The sequence below is a fragment of the Epinephelus fuscoguttatus genome, linkage group LG8 (genome assembly GCF_011397635.1).
Source record: "Epinephelus fuscoguttatus linkage group LG8, E.fuscoguttatus.final_Chr_v1".
Lineage (NCBI taxonomy): Eukaryota > Metazoa > Chordata > Actinopteri > Perciformes > Serranidae > Epinephelus > Epinephelus fuscoguttatus.
Genome location: NC_064759.1, coordinates 13,504,387 through 13,528,229, shown reverse-complemented (window position 1 = coordinate 13,528,229; position 23,843 = coordinate 13,504,387). Strand labels below are relative to the sequence as shown.

The window sequence follows — 23,843 nt, the reverse complement described above, 5'->3', positions numbered from 1 at the left end:
AAATATCTCTGATATGGCCACTGCCATCTTGCGCTGGTGATGTCAATTATCTCCATGGTATCAAGATCCTGCTGTACCACCAGTCACGAGCAAGGCTATTGATCGTAAGTATAGCGACTGGCACACGCAGCCGTCAATTGTGACGCCACACCCCCTTTTTATATCATAAAATAACTAGTTGCAATCAAACTTATCAAAAAAAAAAAAAAAAAAAACCTTGAAAGAACTTCCTAAAATGACAGAAACCCAGAAACAATCCTTGAGAAAATCTGATTTGATGTGTACTTTGTAGTGTAGTTTTTAGTCTGGCCCATGTCCTATCCACTAACATGAAGGGGGCAGGGTTTATGACCTGTACTGCAGGAAGCCACCACGGGCTGATCGACCCGATGATTTGGCTTCACTTTTAGGGAGCTGTCACGTCATACATCTTTACTCTTGACGCTATCCTATGGACGCACATCTGATCACAGGCTGTAAGTGGAGGCAACAAAATCACTTTTGAATCAATAACATCATTTTTACATTCATATTTAGGGTCAAAATATAAGTTATAAGTGGGATAATGTACAGCAATAAATAAATCACCCTTTCAGGGTTTATATCGCAATAATGACTCACTCGCTGTACATTAACCCTTAGGGCTCTGACACACCAAGCAGATGGTCAGCCATTGGTCAACGTCGGGCCGTTTGTGAGTGTCTGTCGCCCTAGTTTTGTGGTGTGTCCCACGCTGTTGGCACTTGTTGGCCCTTGTTAGATGACCCTCTGGTATCGAGAGTTATTTGCCCTTACACAGGTGGAGAGTATGTGCTACTTGGACGTTGGCTGTAGTCTTCACGATGTGTTAAGCGCAACTTACACAAGTGACGTGATGTGACGCAACAGTTGGTCTTCGTTGCAATGAGTTCTTTGCTGTGGGTTTGGTGTGTCTGGGCCCTTTAATCCACCAGGAATTATACTGTAGCTGTTGACAAATGTATTAACACTTCTATCCACATACAACTACGTTACAGTTGGTGTATTTGGGGATGTGGATAAGTATGTAAATTACATACAAACACACGTGGACTGGATCATCCGATATGACTTGTAATTTAGATCCACATTCAACATCCATCTTTTTGCTGTATATAAGAACAACAACATGCTGTGGCAGTCTACCACCATCCACCCACAGCGACACACAAACACACACACTAACACCTGGCACACCCCCAGGTAGCCTCGGGGCAGTGGTATATTCCAACACTGTTGGCTTTCATCTGTTGTCATAGTAACAACGGCAAGGATTTCTCCTATAGAGACTCATTATAATAATTCTCAAGCCAGAAAAAAAACATCACATCCTGTTCTCTATCTGTCGACCTTTTCCCCCTTTTAAAAAATCTTCTCTTCACTTCACTTCCACGCTCTGCTTTCCCACGGCCTGCTGCGCCTGCTCTCTCCCTCACCCATCACACTGCAAGCCTCGCCTTCTACCTGCATCCTCAATTCCTTCTCTAGTGATCAACGAAAATAAACCACTCCGAACACTCTGGAGAGAGTAGTGAGAGTGTGTTTGTGTGACAGCAGAGGAGAGTGTGTGTGTGGGAGTCACACGAAGAGTGTATGTCAAGCTCTGTGTCAGTGTTATGTGGAGGATGCAGTCTGTAACAGTGGGCTTGGGACGTTCTGTATCCACCCCCTGTTTTGTGTCTCTGTGAGTGTGTGTTAACATTACAGTAAGGGTTGTACTCTAAAACACAGATTGGATGATTCACCCGGCAAATGGGGGTCTGTTGTGTGTATGTGTGTGAGTGTGTGTCTTTGTCTTTGTGCATGAGTGTGTTTATTCACACTTTTAGAGTACTATACAGTAAAAGGTGAGCTGGTAAACAGTTTGACAGACACAGTGAGGTTTTTTGGGGGCACAAGTGCATTTAGGACGTGTCTAACTCCACTTTTGCATGTTAAATAGTGCAGAATCTGGACTCAGAATAAGGCGCAAGGGGGAAAAGGGTTATTTATTGTCCCTTAATTAATCATAGGTGTGTTTTGGCTGTAACATGAATTCAACCCATCAGAGTGTCATCTACCATTCCCTTTAAAAGCCAGATGCACCTGCACCTGGCACACTGCTATTTACATGGCGCATTCAGCATACTGGAGAAACCATCGTTTATACTGACAGTAATGAAGTAAGAGCAGTAATGTCACTGCAGAAAAATACTGTGGAGCAATTAAGCAGCAAAACTAAAAACTGTAGATATAAACTTTTAGTTTCTGAAATCATCAATGAAGTTATGCTGCTGCTCGTGCATAAATGGGTACAGCGTCCTTCTTAATGGGGAGTCTGACAGCAGCTCTGCAGCTCTGCTATGTTCACATTTTAGAGAATGTAATTAATATTTTCCTCATTAATAATTTCTTATTTCACCCAGCGGCAAGTAGCATAGCAACCCATCCACTCGTCCCTGTGAGTGTAACCAGCTGTAGATCACTGTAGATCAGGTTTTTGTTGGTCAAAGGCACAATCATTTTCTGCTGCCTCAAAATACTGTCGCAATACGCCATCAATGCGCCTGACCACACCTCATTTTAAGACCTAAACATGGATGTTGAAAATGACAATCCCATTGTTCTGAAACCAGGTGTAAGATAGGGCCCATAGACACCAAAATCATCTACGTGACCCTAGTAGATGATCCAGCCAGTGCTACACACTTACACTACAGGGACTAATGGTGTAATCATTTATTAAAGTGGCACTACTAATTACATCAAGTGAAGCAACTAACTTCTGGAAAATATTGATAGACTTTTGATTTTTAGAGTTATATTAAGGGCTTTCTGATTCGCTCTCTTGATTTTTCTTAAACCATCATCGAGCAGTCCTCAAACTGCATCTTAAGGCACTCCAACACTGCCTTCAATGCTCAGCCATGGTGGTTGCTGCTTGACTTCAGGAGCACTTTAACAAAATACACTCAGCAGTTTAAAAAGACAAGGCATGTTGAATACAGAAAACTGATGTGATGATGGTAAGAAAATTACATAAAAATCTTATTTCTTAAAATCTCAATGAAGACGAAAAATTCAGAGGCTCTACTGCTTGTTTTATAATCACTGCACCAGTAGGTTACATTATCACATTTTACCGTGGAACTTGACTGATTTGAGGAGTGTTTAGGGATCCTTTTTCAAATGTTAAGTAATGTTCTTCCTTTGTTTGAGCACATTGCCTTTATTTTTCATTTATTTTAACAAGCTTAACTACACTGCTGGCATTATTAAAACTTATGCGCAATGATATCCTTCTTTTTAAAAACATAAAAAGGACAAAAGTGGCATCCATGGCATTATCTAGTTAATGAAAGTGACATTTCAAATGTCTCATGCAGCTTCCTCATCTTTTTTTGTAGCGATGCCATTTTGAGAAACACACTGACAATGTAGTACTTAAAGCATTACATAAGTCTGTAATTCAGAAAAGTAATATCATTGCATAATTTATTTAAAGAAACTACATTATCCCCGTCTCAGGTGAGCACACGCTGTGCAGTGACTTTCATCTCTTTTATTATTATGATCATATTTTGAGTCTTATTTCTTCTTTCCTGACCTTATAGAGAATCAGCAAAAGCCACCACACTTGTTAGCACATTTAATTTGAATTTACTTGACATTTAGCTGTAGAGCTATTAAAAAAATCAAATATTCTTGCATTTGAGACGACACTAATTTCGCCCAGTTATTCAGAACAGTCTATGTTAAAGTCATAGCATGGAAAACGATGAGTAGTGTCTGTATTTAATTTTCTAAATGAGCTGACCAATTGGACTAATTTCCAAAAACTTGTCCGATAAGACAAAAGCAGAGGCAGGAAATGAGACAAGGATAGAAAGAAAGAAAGTAAGAGAGGAAGAAAGAAATGAATAGTTTGAGGAGGGGAGAACACCTGTGAAGTGATGAAATAGAGGAGCAGTCGGCAGCTTAAACACTGATACTAACAGATGGACGGTGGATAGAAATAAACACATGGCCTCAGGGAAGGAGAGACGGACAGAGAGGAGAAGAGCGACAGAGGGATAAATAGACAGAGAGAGAGACAAAACGAGGGAGAGAGGTAGGTCGTGGTAGAGAAAGAAAATGAAAGACAGAGAGAGAGAAAAACAGAGAGAGTGGGAGGACATGGCACACTGAAAGGTGGGACCTTCATTATGCAATGAGGACAGACATGGGAATAACACACAAACACACACACACAAACGCATGCACACACAAACCCCTAACGTGCTCTTGTTTGCATGCCTACACACCCAAAACACACAGAGGCACAGATGCAGGCTAATTCAAGGAGGATTGCCCAAATTACACAAATGGCAGAATTTCTCTCGCAAATGACAGCATGCTCTCTAATCTGTTGACCTTTGAACGAGGCAAGGACAGCACCGAGGGGAGGGCGAGCGAGGCAGATAAAAGGAGAGGGAGGGAATGTACTGACCATGATTCCTGTGAGCAGACAGACTCCTTTGCCACAGTAGGTGTGAGGAACCATGTCTCCATAGCCGATGGACAAAAAGGTGATGGAGATAAGCCACATGGCTCCCAGGAAGTTACTGGTCACATCCTGGGCATCGTGATACCTAAAAAAGAGACATCGTTCGTGTTCAGAGGATAAAGTCAGTCAATAGAGGAAGATATACATATACATATATATGTATATATATATGTATATATACACATATATATATATATAAAAAAGTAACTGGCTCACTGATCCTGTCTGCAAATGTGGGCGTCACACCTCAAACATGTGACCTCATCTTTTTTTTGCCTGACACAGAACACAACACATAAACAACAGCTCTTGCCGCCATTATTCCTGCCCTATGCACAACACTGTTGCCATAGCAACCACACCTAGTGCATATCTGAAACAAAGTTGTTTTCTCAAAAACTATTTCACAGAAACACGTAAGCTTTAGCCTTGGACGTTGGCAATAGACATAATTGTACTGAGCTCTCTATTCTCTGTCCTAAAGGGATACATTCTCCGAATTCTCAAATTTGCACCTTGTTTGAAGCAGTTTAATTGAGTTTTCCGTGTTTTTTTCCTTCAATAATTTGGTTTGAGAGAGGAGGAAATGCCAATTAAACTTGGATGTAGAACAAACAATGGCTTCCCAGCAGCCGGTCAGTGATGCATCTAATCAAGCTTATTAACCAACTGACATTTTCCCATATTTCCTTGATTAAGTCCCGAAGCATTTAAACTCATTGAAGGGGATGGAAACTTTTTGCTTTCCATTTGATGTTACATTGATAGCATTACAAAATTCATACAATCAGATTATCAGTCTGTGAATGTGAGCGGACAATTTGATTTACAGTTTCTCAGTAAAAATGAGACGGTTACAGTATGTCACTAGCTATTTTTATATTTGAGCGTCTGTCTGCTGGATTCAAAAAACAAATTTTAAACAAATCACCAGTCTGCACAACCATAGTACAGCTGTTTTAAGGTGTAAAACAGGTGTTTTAAGTATTTAAGTACATTAAAATTCTTCTATCTGTGTGTACAGAAAAACTTTTAGGGCATGAACCTCAGAAAAACTATTAAAATTGCTCTGCAAAATGTCAAAAGAACACTCCCTATTTAGCATTTACAAGCAGTAAATAAACAATTAATAGACAGTTTCTAAGGCAGTATCATATAGCTGTGTACTGCATAGGATATTAGGATATTTCAAGTATTTATGAATGTATTTGTCAACAACTATAACTCTAACCGTGAAGCAGTTGTAACTGGTGTATAAATGATTAATGAATGATTAATAATATAATATACAGGAGTTGTGATTATGAGAAATGAAGTGTTTGTTTATGTGTATTTACTAACTTTATTCATGAAGTATTTATTTCCTGGTATAAATATTTCTTCACTTTCAATGACAATTATTATAAGTAAAACTTAAGTTAAAGCAAAGTTTCAGCATTTTGGAAAATAAGCTTAATAGCTTTCTTGCCAAGACTTTGATGAGAATATTGATATCATTCATATTTGTCCGCCAACAGCTAGCGTTGGTAGATGGATTTTGTGACCATTAGTCAGAGTTAGGCTAGCTGTTTCCCCTTGTTTCCAGTCTTTATGCTCATGCAGTTTCTGTCAAACTATGATTTCCAAGGTCAAAAAGGCACTCCATTGACTCAGTGTTAGCTTTCTCACCACATTTCAAGGCACTTTCCATTAGAGAGGGTGACATTGTATTGGTTTGTGATGTGAATGTCCAACCTTTTATTTACTGATGGCTTTGCTAACAGACAGCCGGTTAGCAGCGTTAACATGTAGTGACTTGCCCATTCTCCTGTCTTCACTGGATAGCTAACCTTAGCCTTGGCCGAGCTGATAGCTAATTTAGCTAACAATACTCATAGATTTATAATAATAGCTAGATACTGGATGCCAAGATGATGCCTATTCATTCCAATGACGTTGCTTGCCTAGCACATATACCAAAAAAGGTTTCTAGCCTTTGGTTTTAGTTCCATGATATGTGGCCCACTGAATATGCACATTAGTGTTTCTCCCACTGGCTCCACCCACGAGTTCCTGCTTGGCTCATGGACTTTACATTGTGATGTTATCACAATTTAAAAATGGCTTCTCTCAGCTCAAGGAAAGGTTTACAGATAAGAAACCATGGATCAAAAATTTATAACAGACAGTCATAGTTGACCTTGTTAGCAGTTTAAGGTCGTCAACAGCTATACAGATGTCTCTGTTATAATGGTGGGCTATGGGGAAAATGCTTTTTGTTGCAATACCATGAGTGGCCACTGGGAAAAATTGGGTGCAAGGCTGAGCACTGTTCCTTGGGACCTGGTAACACTAGTGCTAACCCTCTGGTCTCCTCCAAAGTAGCTCTGGTGAGCAAGTGGCTTCATTTTGAGCTGCAAAACCTCTTTAGCACTGTTAACCATGTTAGCACCACTAGCTGTGCTGAAACAACTCGCAATAACTAAAGTTAACAGTGCTAAAAGGGGTTTGCGACTCAAAACTAAGCAGCTTCCTTAACAGTGAGACCTGGGGGGAGACTAAAGAGTGGACACAATGTTTTCACAGCAATGCTGTCGGGTCGGGACAAGTGGTAATTGCCTTGAGCAGCACCTCTGGCTAGCGTTAGCTCCCACCAGACTCGGGTGTTGCGCAGTGCAGTAAACTAAAGAGTAACAAAATTAAACTAAAGACCGACATGTGTAACTGGTCAAACATATTCTCTGTTAACCAACTAACCATTACCATTGGCATCCCAACTCTGAACACAGTCATAAACAGTTTTTAACGCGCCTGTGAATATGCCTATGCGCACATGTATAAACAGTTAAAAACTTTATTTATATATCATGTACTGTACTGTGATTTTCAGCTGTGGTATCAATCATTCATCGTGGCTTTATACACCAGTTACAAATGTGTCGCAGGAGAATACTTCTTGGCAAATGATTAAATGTTAACGTCCTTCTAAGTGCTGAATGTGGTGGCGAAAATACAGTATTGTCTTTCAGGACACTTATTATATTGTAGATTTATGAGACAAAATGGACAAATGAAGTAACAACTCCATCGCCTGGATCAAATTAAGTGTACAACTGGTGAGAAAGCCTCATAAACTGAAGTCTAAAGATGGATTATGTTGCACACATGTCCCAGATTATATTTCCTGCCAATTGAATCTAATTGCTCAGTTGAATGCCTCATCCAATCACAGTCCGTCACTCTGTCTCATGCACAAACACACGCGCGCACAAAGGCGAGCCAGCTTTGTTACTGACCTCTCGCACACTCGTACGGTCCAGGCAGCAATGATCCACAGAGAGATGCTGAAGACCAGCAGCACCGTCCCGGGGCAGATGGTCATGAGGGTTTTCATTACAAACCGAGTGTTAAAATGCACCTGTAATACACACATGCACACGGACACATAGCAGAGCTGATGAATGACACTGTCACACACATTTTTTTATGGGTTAGTGTAGCACAGCTCTGAATCCTCATCCCGTACACCGTTTCCCATACACACTTGATGTTTAACTAATTAGTCGTCTGAGCAGCTTTTGATAGCGGCAGCACTCTGAGAATCTCCACTGTAATTGGAGTCAAGATCGGGGCTCGCCCTCTGACTTGGGTCAAGCTACACAGTGTCTTTGAGTAATTGGCCTTTTTCAGTGTAGTTTTTATCCGTGGCTCATTTGTCATCAACTTCTGGCAGATGGATGATCCGAGAGCAACGTTGAGCCCTGGAAGGGTTAAGCATCTGATATATGAGTTGTCGTGCTGGAGCTGCACTTCAATGGCAGCTTCACCTCCTCTCCCCATCCCTGCAGCCCGAGGGTCAGGAAAGTGCCATCGCAGATATACTCGCTACTAAATTACCCATCTAAAATCTACTCCATCTCTCCCCGACCTCCTCCCTTTCGTAGTTTGCATATTTCCACCACACGCTACATCCGCACTTCCTTATTCTACAATAATGTTTATCGTTTAAAGTCATTACGAACATGGCACCAATCATTTATTGCATGGCTTGTACACGTTTCCCTGCACTCGTATTGCAATCTCATTTGAGTCCTTTCTTTTCATGCCCCATTTGAGTCGTACGCAATATCTTGTTCTCATTTCACGCTCCCATCTCATATTGTATTATGAAAGATCCACCAAAGCTTACATCTAAGACTCCATGTACGGCGATAACAAAAGGAGAGAGGGATTTGAACTGGTAGATGAAAAAGAACAGGGTGACTAGGACGGAGAGGCAGGAAGGACTTGAGATAGTTGGAGAGATAGAGGCCAGGAATGAAAAAGGACAAGGCGGACACAGACTTAATTCTGAGGAGTGAGCTCTTGACCTTAATACCTTTACAACCCCCTCACCTCTTTCTGGACAAAGCTTTGACAACCACACTCTTTGGACGCATACTGCACATACACACACCTGCAAACACGAAACACTTCTGACCTTATTTAGGGCACCTATACTCCTGGAGGAGGCGTCAGTGAAGAGTTTGCTGTGAAGAAGCATGACTCTGGCGATGAGGTAGAGGCGCAGGAACATGGGCACACTCAGCACCATGTCCAGGTCGGCCTCGGCCTGCGACGGGGCGTACGAGAAGGCCAGCCGCGCCCGCCACTGAAACTTAAAGTCCCCTGGCACTGGGTGCACCGCAGAAACCAGCAGCTCCAGTGCGATCAGCAACACCCTCTCCATCGTCATGGCGATGCGCCAGTCGTCAGCTCCGTTGTCGATGACAAACAGCTGCGGGGACAGGAAGGACATGAGGGGAGTTAAAGAGTGAAGGAGTGTTTTAGTGTGTCGCTGTGCAAACTTTTCATCGTGATCCTCTGCTGGCACAGGCCACTCAACAGTACAGCTGACTGATCTGATGATTAAAGGAACGAGCAGCAATTGAGAGTAAACTCTTTCCTGAGAAGTAAAACACTATCCATCTAATCAGTAATCTATTCAGTCTCAACACAGTGCTTTCGCTCATTTTCATATAACCTACAACTCTTCCTAAAATTAAACCAAAGTCATCTGAAGCAGCTGCTCCAAAGCAAAACAGGCTCTTAATGATCACAATATTTTTCTGAAAGAAAAAGACCACCGTGCCTCTATTTCTGCCTGTGTCACCAGCACGCGCCTAACAACGTTACTTTAATTGCAGTTTTACTTCCCTGTGTGTTGATGTTTTGTGTTTGTATAATTACTGTGGTTACTCTTAATATTGTCGCTGAAGCTGTGATAATAAGGAAGTGGTAAGAGCAAGGTTTCATTAAAGGGGCCATCCTACAGACGGTGCTGACAGGAAGTGGTGGTGGTGGGGGAGTGCTGGTGAGGAGGTGTGGTTGATGAGAGGAGAAGGTGGTGGAAAGAGATGGATGAAGTGCAGAGGAAATGAAGAGATAAAGATAGGCACGAGGAAGTGTCAGGGAGCGAAGGGTGCTGAAAATAATCTGCATCTTTTCATGTGAAGCTGGATTTTAAAGCTTTAGTCAGTAACTTCTATAAAAACTAAATTTGAAACTATTACTTTTACATTATTCACACAGCACTAAATGAGACAGATACTCTGGAAATAAAAATCATAATCTTCTGCCTACTCTATTGCCTTGTAGCACTTCTAATAGTTTTACCCATAGACTGTATAAAAATATGGACATAGTCACCGTGACGTCACCCATTGGTTTCTGAGGAGCGGGTTTGAAGCTCAATGTAGGCTGGCCGTCGCCATCTTGGCGGTGCCTGACTCCGCCCAACTCCCGGCCAATCAAAAATGGGCAAAGAGGCAAGCCAAACAAAGTCTGGTTGCTTAAACACGCCCACCTTGCTTGAAACTGCTAAGTTAGCTAAGGCTAACAAGCTACTCTGCTTTGGTTATCCCTGTGGTGTTGGCTGCTCCCGCTCATGCTCCCGCTTGGTGCCAGCTCCCTCATGAAACAAAATATCCAAAAGGCACAAACATGGCTGAGAGGTCAGGTTCAATGACTTACAAATTAGCTGAGACAATGCCTAGCAGACAGCCAGCGGCTAGTTAGCCACCCGTGATGGTGCCACCTGCAGCTCAAAGTGACCATGCCCTTAATTATGCACAACTTTAAGCCTTAATAAAATTTAAATGGATGAAAAAAACTTCACCCCCCCGTACAGTTGTCATGAAAGGAGAAATTAGCTATAGAGACCAGGCTGTAAACATGTTTATTTCTGCTGTAAAGTTGAGCATTTTAACATGGAGGTCGTTGGGGACTGACTCGCTTTTGGAGCCTGCCTCAAGTGGCCATTCAACGAACTGCAGTTTTTGGCACTTCCGCATCGTCATCCCTGGAGGTTGTCGCTTGGTTTTACCACATGTGAACAAAGACAACCAATCAGATCTGAGGAGTCTCTAAAGCAGCTGTCAATCATGTCAATCACAGTCTGTGAACTGCTGTCTAACTGTCAAACTAGGCAGCGCTGATCAAATATGAATCAAGATTCTGTTACTGCATTATCTTTTTATGGCCTAAAATTCAGAAACATACAGTATTTTAGTGTACTGTTTATCTGTGAAATAAGAAAGTTTGTGACCCAGCTGCCATGTCAGGTAAAGTTGCCTGGAGTATCAAGCACCACCAACCAGTAACATTCTCGTTCTACAGCTAAACAGTTCACTAAAATATGTTTCCAAAAACAGCTAAGTCTCTGATTGGTTGATGTTTCCTTGCCGCAGCCGACTGAAACCATACTGAATGCTGTTAGAGGCAGTGAGAACAGGAGGGACATGATTTTTTTCACACACCATCTGTCCAAGCTGAAGTTGACGTATACTGCTGCTTTGTCGGTGATTTCGGCGTCAGACAACTGATGCCAAAAGCCACCTTTTGTGGGCAGTGTGATACATGGTCAGTCAGCCAGACAGTACCTGTTGTGGCAGTATGATATGTGGATGGGTGGCGTCAGTTCATAATGTGGGTGGAAGGCTTCTGTCGCGGCAGCATGATATGCAGTTGGACGGTGCCAGGTTGAAACACTGCTGTAATGCTGTAACAATAAGGAGCTGGAAAGTCACTATAGGTCGGGTGGGAGGGTTGGTGGGTGGGCCCTTTCAACCAGGAGCCCAGTGTTCACATGTCAAAAGAATGAAGAGCCAAACTATGATGTTTTTTTGTAAACCTAACCGTGCTTTTGTTGACGTCCCAGTGTTGGTAGTTTCCTGGAATGACAGTAGCAGATGTAGGATACCTAGCGTATAATATATAGACCACTGACAAAGCGGTGATATTTGACGATTTAGGATGAGAGCGGTTGATTTGTCTCATGTACAGAATAAAGTGACAGTTATAGCGAATATGACACGCACTTATTTTAATAAAAGTTACCAACTATAGATTTAGGCACATAAATATTTATCTACTTGCAACAAGGGATTTTGTCAGTGCAGTAAAATTCTTTAGCCCTGTCTCAAGGTATTTTCTAGAAACATAATAGAAAAATCAAGAGGAATGACCTATCTTGTATAATATTCTTGAGGCAGTGATTTATATTAGAAACAGGTTTGAATCATGCAAAATATCTGTGCAATTCTATGCATTTTTTTAAATTAACATAACATGCCTGGGACTCCATTATGAACAAAATGTCCTGATAAGAGATTCCTTGCAGAGAACAGAAGAGGTTAAAGAGAGAGAGAAGCACAACACATTTCCTGAAGAGAGAGGCCGGGGCACAGTGAGAGAAATGAGGAACTCCCCTGCTGTAAATCAGCTCTGCCTCGAGTAACAGCCGGTGCTAACAATTGCTCTTTACCACATGATTCATCTCGAGGGCTTTTAGCCCACACAAACATTTATTTAGGAAAACAAAAAACTACAATAACAGGTCAAACGTCTGAGCAAGCGGCTATGGCAGCCCGCCGCTCTGTGCCACCGCCAAATGGTCACTGTCAGACTGAAGCTCTGCCACTTCCTCAACCACCTATGGACACACACACACACACACACACACACACACACACACACTGCATATTTCATCCTTCTCTATATCTAGCTCAGCAGGGTGTATGTGTTTCCCTTGTTCTGCTCTTGTAACATGCGTTCTCGCACACATAACCGACATGCGCGCACACACATGTGGCCTACGCACACGCCTGTGTCATTGTGTAAGCTATCATTTGAACCAAGGGTCAAATGCTGCCTGTATTCTTTAATGATTCCAAGGGGCGTGCATGTGTGTGTGTGTGTGTGTGTGTGTGTGTATGTGCGCGTACTGTACTTGTGTGTATTTGTGTATGCCTGAGTGAGTTTGAGAGAGAGTGTGCAGACCCAGCCTCGTCATGGTGACTGTTGCCAAGGCGACAACATCAAAGAGCAGCCAAGCTTAATTAGGATCCCCAGCGAGAGATAGAGAGAGAGAGAGAGAGCAGGAGGAAGAGGAAGAGGAGGGAGAGAGTCAAAAAGAGAGAAACGCAGTGAGAGACGAGGCAAGAAGAAAGAAAAAAGGGGATACAGGGAATAAGACGGAGAGGTGTGTGACAGCGAGTGAAGAGGTACAGAGAGGAGAGCATAGGCAGGCTGTCTCAGACTTGCAAAGGTTTGTGTGTGTGTGTGTGTGTGTGTGTGTGTGTGTGTGTAGTCACAACTTGGTGACAAAAATCAAGTTGCACAGTCACATTACAGGGACTCATCTCCTATTTGAGCACAAAAAGCTGGTTCCCATAAGATAAACCACTGAGTTTCAAGGCTAAGACTTGTTTTATGGATGAAGTTAGGTTTAGGGTTTGGAGTTAGGTATGTCCATGGAATTAATGTAAGGGTGATGCAATCTCCTAACCCAGTTGCCAGAAAAATACCAACAGTATTGCACATTTCTACAAACCACAGATATGTTACATTTGCACGTCATCATGTAGCAGCTACAGTGAAACTTCACATTTCACATTGTGGTTAATGTGTGGTTAGGTTTAGGCACAAAAACAACTTCATGATGGTTAGGACAAGATCACGTTTTGGCGTCAAATACCCAGTTTTGGAGGCACATTTCCGGCAAGAAAAGCAGCAATGTATCAGCAAAAACACAACTGCTTTTTGTGCCACTATCCTTGAAGGAATGGCAGCGATGTTTTCGCAAAAAACAACTGCTTTTCCTGCCCAAAAGCCACTGGAAACACAACAGGTTGCTATGAAACACCAATGTTTGGAGCCTAAAAAAAAACCTGCTGGATTGGACATTTCAACAAACAACGGATACGTTACATTTGCATGTTATCATGTAGCAGCTATGTTGAAACTTCTCATTGCACGCTGTAGTTCATGTGTGGTTAGGTTTAGGCACAAAAACAACTTCATGATGGTTAGGACAAGATCACGTTTTGGCTTAAGATACCCAGTTTTTGAGGCACATTCCTGGCAAGAAAAGCAGCAATGTATCGGTAAAAAACAACTGCTTTTTGTGCCACTATCCTTGCAGGAGAAGCAGCAGTGTCTCGGCAAAAAACAACTGCTTTCATGCCTCAAAGCTACTTGAAACACGACGACGATTCGCCACAAAACACCCACGTTTGGAGCCTAAAATGCTGCTGAAAACACAGCAATAAGTAGCTAAATCACAAGCCATCCACAATCCCCTCCACCTCCACAAGACACCTCATATATTACGCCTCTTTAGAAACGTCGATGTGATAGATATAAAGCCTACAAGTGTAACATGTCTTGGTTTGCAAAAATGCCAACATTCATCTCCTGCAACTGAGTGTTCTCCTTCGTGACAAAAATATGTTTCTGTGTGTGTGTGCTTGTTTGAGCTACAGAGTAGGGCACCGAACTTCATGTATATTCATTCACACTTTCAAAACATTACTTTTTGTACTGCAAACCAGTCATCATTCATCCTTCATTCACTCCTGTCATTCTCTTTTCCCCTCGTCTACCTCTCTGTTTTTGCCTCCCTCCAACATCCCTCACTCCGCTTCCTCCTCTCTCTGAATGACATGTCTCCAAATCAGAACAGAGGTGATCCAGTTTCTTGCCACTGGAGGAAATGAGTGGCTCTCCCTTCCTGTTCCCTCCGCCCTCCCATCCCCATCCTGTCCTGTCCTCCCTCGCGCTCCTGCTGTCGGTCTTTTCCTGGCTAAATCGCCACGAGGAAGGGATAAATAATTAAATTCCATTAGGAAAGTAATCTGTCAATGGGAATGAGTGAGTGCCACTGCCCCTACATGACCAGGACAGAGAGGGGGGATGAGGGAGGAGGCGTTGGGAAGAGGAGAAGTAGGTATGGATTGTCTGTGTGTGTGTGTGTTTGTGTTTGTGTGTGAGGGAACAAACCGTCAACTCTATCAAGGGAGAAACAGGGAGGAAGGTTGGGGAACAGCAAAGCTAAACAACCAGGGACATGAAGAACAAGCCCACAGGGGAAAATAAACAACATCATGGAAAATCTTCAGTTTTCTTAATTTTAACGAAACGTGGCATCGCAGGGCAGGGGGCAAGGGGCGAGGAGAGGCAACAGAGAGCCGACAGGACAGAAGGAGGGCAAAATAAGAGAACAAAAACTAAACAAAAAGCAGCCCAGTGGGAGAGAAGGCAGACAAAAAAAAAGGAAGAGATGTGTGAAAATGACAGCACCAAGGATACGCTAAGGGCTTTTCACAGGTGGAGGTGTAAGGTCGAAGAGGACACTCTCCAAGTCAAGCATCCCATAGCACTACACCTGCAACCTGCAGTGTGTCACCCCTCCATCTTTCCTTCTTAGCCTTCCATCCATCCATCCACCCATGCCTCGACCCCTTCCAGTGCCCGCGGCCATCATACCTTGGTAATCGCGTTAAGACCCTGATTGCAGAAGCCTCTCATCACGGAACCAGACACTGTGCTGGCCAGACTCTGCCAAGCGAGCGAGCGAGACACGCAGAGGCAATTTTGCACACATTCATGCACACACACACACACATGCATACACACATCCATATCCAGACAGCCCTGTCTAAGGCAGCACAACCTTTAAAAAAGAAGTAGATGCAGGCAAATCAGCCTCAAGTCGGCATTACCCACAAGGGGGTAAAAAAGACTAAAGCTCAGTCTGAGACAGAGACGGCCCTAATCACTGAAGAACACGGCGACAGAGCGAGCACTGAAAAGCATGCACGCACACTTTTACACACATAGTCACACCTCTGGGAAATGTCTGCGTCCTACAGCATGGAAATCCCTGGAACAGGCAGAAAAAAAAAAAACTGGGGCAAGCCAAACACACACACACACACACACACACACCCAAGCACAGATTCACACACCCAGATATACAGTACATGAATATGCAGAGGGGTAACACGCTTTCCTTGACTGTAATTACAGCGCTGAGGGAACACCCCTGTGGCTGTTTCTACACAGTCGACAGAGTAAGGAAGGAGAGAGGGTGTCATGGAAGTGAAAAGGAAGTGTTGGAAAGTGCGAGAGATGAGGAAAGGTTCACGGCTTGCCACTAGAAAGTCTAAAAACAGCAGCTGGTGGGGAGTGAAGAAAGGATTCCACCAGCCTTCAGACCAGGAATCTCCTTCATTCAGTGCAAACACAGAAAAGAAACTGTGCTACTAAAAATGGCCAGAGGCTAGCGAGACACAAATGGCATCTGATAAATTAACATTTCTTGGAAATAAGCGAGTGCAATCGTTATAAAAGAAGCAGTCTAAGGAGGAAGTCTAAGGAGGACGCCATGGTTTACCTCACTGTCATTTTTTCTTCCATTATAGTTCCCAGGGCGGATGTACATTATGCACAATCTGCAGAGCATGGCATCGTCAAATGACCGCCCAAGTATTACACATCTTAGGACTGACTTTGAAGAAGACTTGGAAAACTACTGCACAACACTTTATTTCCTTAATTCCATCTGCTTGCCTTTGAGTGGCTGAGAGTGCCAAGCTGGTGTCTTTGTGATCAATGGACTGCTTCTAAAATGCTCCAAAAGTAACTGAATAACACAGTTCACTAATGCTTAAAGTGCACTAATGGACTGGAGAAATATCCCTTTCTCGCACAGTCTCTCGGAGTTTCTATTTGATTAATTTCAACAACAATTCAATTTTTGCCTTTCAAGTCTGAATTTTGTGCAGGTTTATGAGCCAAAATGAATCCTTTCCTTTCAGAGTGTGTGTGAAGAAATGAAGAGAAGGCAACTGGTGAGCTGGCAGATAAGTGAGTCACGCAACAAGACCAGAACATCAAATACACAAACATGTATGCACGGACGTCCCTGGATGCTGCATGAAACACATGAAAGATAAATTGTAGTTTTTTAGGCAAACATTAAGCCTTGCTGTGGCCCTATGAATCATTTATCACCTGATTAGCCTGTGGGTCATAATAACAGCTGTCTTCGGTAGTGTTTTTCTCGGTTTATCATTGGCTAGACCGGTGATATATTTAATCTTCAGTCTCCATTATTCCTGACCAATCTGAGCCAATTGGACATAATGTTAACTCAAACTAATGGCGTGTGGTTGCACAGATTGGACAGTCAATCACAGCACTCTGAAAATGTCTCCTGAGTTCACGGTGGTGATAACAATCTCTGCTCAAATTCTAATAATATCTGTACGATAATAGTCTCCATCTGTTTTCTGTTGTCTAAACATAGAAACAAAGAGGCAGTCAAGCACTCTTTCAAAGGAGTACCCAAAAAGCAAGGTTAAATCCAATTGTAAAAAAAAACAAAAGAAGCACGTTGTCAAGCGCGGTGATGCGACCGGGATTACAAAAGTACACAATCTTGATTTATGTTGATGTTGCAGAGTTGAAAAGCGACAGTGTTCGAGCCCTGATCATTTTATATCCATCACTCTCGTTCAGTGCTCGGCACAATGATCAGACCTGCGTGCAGCGGCCCATTTCTCTTTAAAATGATGCGAGAATATTCTCAAATAGATCCTTCAGGTAGGCCTAGGAACAATATCAAATGATTTGTCACAATCCACCAGCAGTATGGTATTGTTACCGTGGTAACACTGTTTGAGATAATAAAGTCTTCGCTGTAACATCAATTGTTCTTATGTTAGTGTTTCCTCAATGTGGTTATTAAAATCTTATGTAATAATCAGAGAAAAGTGAGAGGGGGATGAAAGATTTGCCAAAAGTGCACATACACAATTTAAAATGTATGTAAACATAATGAGAAATCGTTCAGATCTGATGTACAAGCTAATGTGTCTTGTTAATTTTGTTAATTAGTTTTTTTCTCTGTCTCTTGACACTTGGGACTTGGGGACACCTGTATGTGTGTCTTTAAAGGGGCTATGTGCTAAAATTCGGAGCATATAAATTGTCTGCATACGGTTCTCAACATGGAGGTTGCTAAGCTAATGGTGCTAGCTAGCAGCTAATGGTGTTAACTCTACAGGCAACAGTGCTAAAAGAGCTTACAATATTAAAATTGAGGGGTTGGTGCTACTCTTTCGTCCCACTATCCCAGTATCAGCAGCAACAGCCATATGAGCGTGGTGCAAAGTGGCAGTGATTAGCTAGCCAAAGAGCTAACTTGCACACAGCCTGACTGGCTTACTAAAACAAACCATGAAGAGGTGACTTCATCTTTTGCTCAGGACATCATGACTCCTCGATGGCAAATAGTGGTTTGCTGCTATATTAACGCTCTGAATGTCACACACGGAACCTTTAAGGACAAAACTGAAAGCACCGATATGTTTTTTTTCCATGCATTCTTCACGCCTACATTACCCACAATGCAACAATACAGCCGACAGTTCAGTCAGAAGTTTGGGTGTATTATGCTAACAGCTGCTGATGTAACCTCGAGCATCTGGCCTGCAGAGTGTTACCTCTCTCTGTTACAGCCTACTGGCTCCAAACCCTAGTTGGAAACACAATGGCTTATAAACGTCAATTTTAGCTTGGCTAGTCATTAGCTGGTAACTAGCTTCAAGCAGTCTGGCCCACTCTACTCAAGGAAGGATGGCGAGGTGTTCGAGTGCTGCTCACCAACAATGGCTTTTTTGCAGTCTTCACCACAAAACAACAAACATGGCCTTCTCATGAGGTTTAAGAGCAGCGCTGAGCTCATCTAGACACTTCATTCTGCTGACTGTCATCACTCTTTGCCGCCTGCCATCTTCACCATGACACTCCGAGAGAGCTGCTTTCCTCCATGTACACAAAGCACCCACCCTCACCCACAAGGCCTCTGCTCGTAAAGGGGAAAAAGGGTAAGCTGGCAACAAGAGGTCTGGTAAGATCACTTCTCTCTAACTCCACCATAAAGGCTTATTTTTACCATAAAAGAAAGAAAGAACAAGTAGCCTACATTCTTGTAATATTATCTAATATTTTCAGCATTTTTCAACTTTAAGCTTTGTCTCAGCATTTAGTAATTTGGAAATCTTACTGTAATATCAGTGCTTGGATTAGTGTATCATGAACACTGTTTTTTTAATATATAGAACAGCTGTAGGCTGATAATGTAGATTTAATAAATAGCTGTTAAATATTGGGGATATTTGTTGCATTAATGAGGAAAATTCCCATAATGAAATACCATGGGTTTTTTTTTTAATATAGCTGTAAATAAATATAAATGAACCCCCAAAATTTAGATATTCCCTTGCAAAGTAAGATTTTAAAGTGTCTTAAACCCACCTGTGCTGCAACACTGATGAAATCTAATAGAGTAAATAATAGATGATAAGCCAGTTTTTTATGGATAATATATTTTCTGATCTAGTTTGAACCCCAGCTGCATTTTGCACAAGTTTAAAGCGGATTCTTGGGATCAGTTTGCTCAAAGATGAACGTGAGAACATCCAGGAGAACATGACAGCCTTGATAAAATTTGCTAAGAACCCGCAGCCATCCCAGAAAAAAATGTTGGAACATGAGTGACAACTGTGAAAATCTAACATTTGGGTATTTTAACAGCAAATATCTCACTGTAAAAGGGTTTAGCGATTTGGCAATGTGCTAATTTGTGCTCCAGAGATTTAATCTAAACCTACAGTAAACTAATGAAACTCAAAGCTACAACTGCAGCATATTTTTATTGTTATGTTTGCATTTGTTTTAATTTTTGGCCAGGATTTTTTTTTTTTTTTTAAACTTTTTATCAGTTTGCTGGATTAAAAATGAAAGAAACAAAAACCCGGAGTGTCACTGTGACTCAGCTGACTAAGCACAACCCAAAGCTGCAATGTTCTCACTCCAAATCAAAAACACTTCTCATGTCAGCTCGCTGTCATTTTTCACTGTGACAAAAAGCTTTAAATCACGCATGCTTCTGCTACACGTTCACGTCACTTGCAGCATGCCCCCCGATTGTTTTTTACAGACAACAATTATCTCTCTTCCACACTAAGATCATCACTGTCAATACTAAATAAGAACTCAAATTATTTTCTTTGACGGCAGTGAATAAGGGGGGCATTTGTAAACTGTGATGATTACCAATAAATTCACTATAGCCTAGATTGATTGTTTTTTTCCTCATTTCATGCTGAGCACATTTGGCTTGAGCAGTCCCCTGACAGATTAGAAGAGACAGTGAAGATGAAGCAAGAGGAGGAAGAAGAAAGAAACATCTACAAGACGAAGGCAAAGAGGAAAGATGCGAGGGATGAATGAAAAGGAGACAAGATAAAAGGCAAAAAAAAAAAAAAAGAAAAGGACAGTGAGGGTTTTTAGAGGGTGAGAAAAGCAGGCGAGTGTTAAAGGTACAACAGGAGAAGGGTAAAAAGGTGAGAAGCTGAATGCTGAGTAACAAGCCAGCAGAGGAGTCAGGAAGAAAGGATGTGAAACTCAACAACAAAATTGAATTGAGGCCCGGTGGAGAAGAAGGGAGACAGATCTAATCTGATAATGACGAAGGAGCAGGAGGAGAAAGAAAGAAAAAAGAAAGGAAAAGAGGAGCACACTGATGGTGGTAAACAAAAAGTACTGTGAGATAAAAGACATGAGGAGGGAGAGAGAAATGGAGATCAGTGTGAGAGAGACAGAAAGGTGGTATAAATGCCAGCTAAACCAGATAACATCATTCTGATCTCTAGCGTCTCTGCCTCTCCAACGTTTTGTGCAAATGCATGTGTGTGTGCGTGCGTGTGCGTGCATGTAATATCCTGTTACATGCTGGGCAAAATGCTCCAGCAGAGTGTGTCGTAATCTGAGAATGAGATCTTTATTGAACAATGCCTTTCATTTCTCACAGCATTACTTCTCCTGGTGTGTATCTCCCTGTGTGTTTGTGTTTGAACCAGCCAACAAGAAAAAGCAGAGACAAACCAGCACTTCTTATGCTGCTCATGTATATAAGCAAACTGGCTCTGCCCCGGCAGTCAGGTACTGAATAACAAACCTAACATGCATGTAATGAAACATGCGTATGCTGTCAGGTGGAGCCCACATATATGAACAACAGTTTTTCATGCACCCCGGGATGCTGCACACTGTCAGCCTGCACTCAGCTGTTATCTAACTAAAATGGAAGGACTCTCTGCCTGTCTGTGTCTGTCCTTCGATTTTCTCGACAACTGTTCATCCGACTGACTTCACACTTGGTGGGTGTGTTGCTGAGGACCCAAGGAAGTGCAGTGTGAGCACGAATCTTGAGATCTACAGGACATATTTACTAATTGTGTATTATGTAGCTACACACTGTGTTGTGAATTAAGAGGGGACCCCTATTAACTGTTACCCTGCTGAACGGCATGCTGGGTACACCTCGCTTTCCATTGCTTGCCACAGTTAGCCCCCCCAGGAACGCTGCTAAGCCTTGATTCCAATTATTTCCAGTGGCAACTCGCCGTATTGTAGCCAAAAAATCCCCTGCAGCCCAAAAAGCATTCCCCCCATAGACCACCATTATAAAAGAGATGTCTGTAAAACTGTTGACAGGACACCTCAAAGATAGAAACTTTATTGCTGCATGCACCAGACGAGCAATCCATTGGACTGAAAAGGCGCCATCTTGGTGTCCAATATCCAGATATAATAATACATCAATGGCTACAGTACATTCAAGAGCAAATGAAGAAAGAGAGACTGGATATGTCACACTAGCCCCCTTTACACTGCCAGATTTTCTGCGAATGTGCTGTTGATGACGCCACACATGCGACCCACTGCTGGTGGACTTACAGGAAACAGCTGATAGCAGGAATTAGCAAGCAGCTAGTAGCTAGAGGGAAACGCAAACCTGAAAGACACTGTAAAGATGAGCAACTGGGGAGACAAGGAATTGCGCGCCCTCCTTGTCTGCGCAAACCATCATGATGGGGACGGTGAAGGATGGGCCAACTTATGAGAGAATCGCCGAAGGACTGACTAGCATCCCACATCACTGTTTACGTCACATGCTGAGCTACACGTTTTGTTACTTGCTCACGCCCCCCATTGCCCCGAAAAAGGCTCATTGTGTATGAACAAAAGTAGGCAGGCAGCATTTCGCTGCACTCCCCAATTTTGTTTTTATACTGCTGCCAATGCTGAAAAAAGACTGATTGGGCTTTGCTGCAAATTTGCACAATTCCTATTTAAAAAGGGCGAATGCTGCAAGCTTTTAACATTTCAAGCATCAGCGATGTAACAATCAGAATGAGTGTTTTTATTCCTGGAAATAGCCTGGTCCCAATACCTGTAGGTCATGACTTGTATAACCTAACACTGCTAGAGGATGCAACTATGTCATGGCAGGTGTATTCCTCAGGACCAAGAGAAGTGAAGTGTAAAGGGTGAAGTTGTTTGGATGACCTGTTCTCGAAAAAGCTGCGGGCAGTAATAGCAAGCAATTGGTCTGTTTTGAACAGGCACATTTTGAAAGGGCACTGCACTCGCACAGTAGCAAGTAGCTTGCAAACACTGCAGCAATTTTAGCACAAAAGCTATTACAAAAAAATAGTATGCTTCCTGCTCAGCAGCAAACAGCAAACAGACAAAGAGAGCAGTTAAGGTAGTGGAGCATTTGCAGCCAAAGAGCCATAGACGTTGGTAGAGACCAAAAACAGAGATAAAAGAGAGTGAATACTGTACTTAAAAATCACCAGGTGGACAGAAATACGACCTCAAGTGAATGATATTTTTGCTCCATAACTGCTGGATGTGTAAATAAGCGACTGCTTTGCCACATTAGATTAAAATGTGTTATATTATGTCAACATTGTGTTTCGAGCTTGTTCCTGCTGCAAACAAGTAGCCAGAAGATGTTCAATGTAGGTTTAAGGAACATTCCCATTTTACCCAGTAGCCACATTGTTTTAAGGATAATTCCAGTTTACCACAACAGGTTTTATTTTTGAAATTTGGGCTTCATTCATAAAAAATATATAGCACTGTGCTCAAAAAGTTAATTGCCTCCAAAAAGATTTATTTCTGTTTATGAAACCTTTTGCTCAAATCTTAATTACACTATAGACCACGCTCGCAAGCAGTGGCAGATTGACTTGGAATGTCAAATAGAAAGAAACACAGTATTTTGAGATGTAATACAGACAGAGAGATGCAATTTAAAATTCTACACAGGCTTCATTGTACACCATTATTGAGGGGCAGGATCAGTCTGAGCTCCTCTAAATGTATTAAATGACATTCAGTGACGCATGCACATATGTTCTGGAAATGTGTAAAGATGCAGAAATTTTGGGGAGAAGTGGAAAGGGAAGTGGTTGCCTTGATTTGGAGCTATCACCTCTTCACTGTATTCTCTTGCACATAGCAGGGAGGACTATTCTCAAATTTTGGATCTCTGAGGACGTCCCTGCAATGGACGATTGGTATAAGGAGGTATGGGGAACTATTCCTCTGGAAAAATTGACTTACACTCTTCATGACAATATTGAGGGATTTATCAAAGTATGGCAACCCGTACTGGACACCGTCGACCACTCTGAGCTGGATTTGGCTTGATTTATAACACGCAGCAAACAGTTTTGTTGGTGGTGATGTTTTCTTTTTGATTAAGTTAATAAGTTGTTACTCCTACTGTTTTTGTTTGGTTCAAGGTGGTTCAAATGACGAAAAAAAAAATGGTTCTGTGAATAATCCAGTAATGGAGGTATATGAAACTATGGCTGGAACCTATTAAAAATGATTATTATTTAAAAAAAAAAAAAAAAAACTTTATTGCTTAAGAGACACGTCACAAATAGAGACACAAAAAGAAACTGTAAAATCTACTGGATTAAACTTCATGTTTCAACTTTGACCAAACCAGGGCAGTAAAGATAACAACTCAGATTTGCTAAAAATGCCCCAACCCCACAATACATTGATAAAAAAACATATAAATAAAAAAGAAAAAAATGCTATTCTATGATAGGTAACCATGCAACGC

The 23,843-nt window shown here is 42.1% G+C and overlaps 1 protein-coding gene across 2 annotated transcripts in view; it reads right to left on the bottom strand.

Annotated features, from left to right (window-relative positions):
• kcnn3 (potassium intermediate/small conductance calcium-activated channel, subfamily N, member 3) overlaps window positions 1-23,843 on the bottom strand; it is a 68,781-nt gene that overhangs the window by 22,521 nt on the left and 22,417 nt on the right. For both annotated transcript variants that reach the window (XM_049584417.1, XM_049584418.1), the window contains exons 4-6: window positions 9,003-9,299; window positions 7,819-7,940; window positions 4,487-4,628 (exon numbers count right to left, since the gene is read on the bottom strand). In XM_049584417.1, the coding sequence (XP_049440374.1) occupies window positions 4,487-4,628; window positions 7,819-7,940; window positions 9,003-9,299 (561 nt within the window). The remainder of the gene's footprint in view (window positions 1-4,486; window positions 4,629-7,818; window positions 7,941-9,002; window positions 9,300-23,843) is intronic.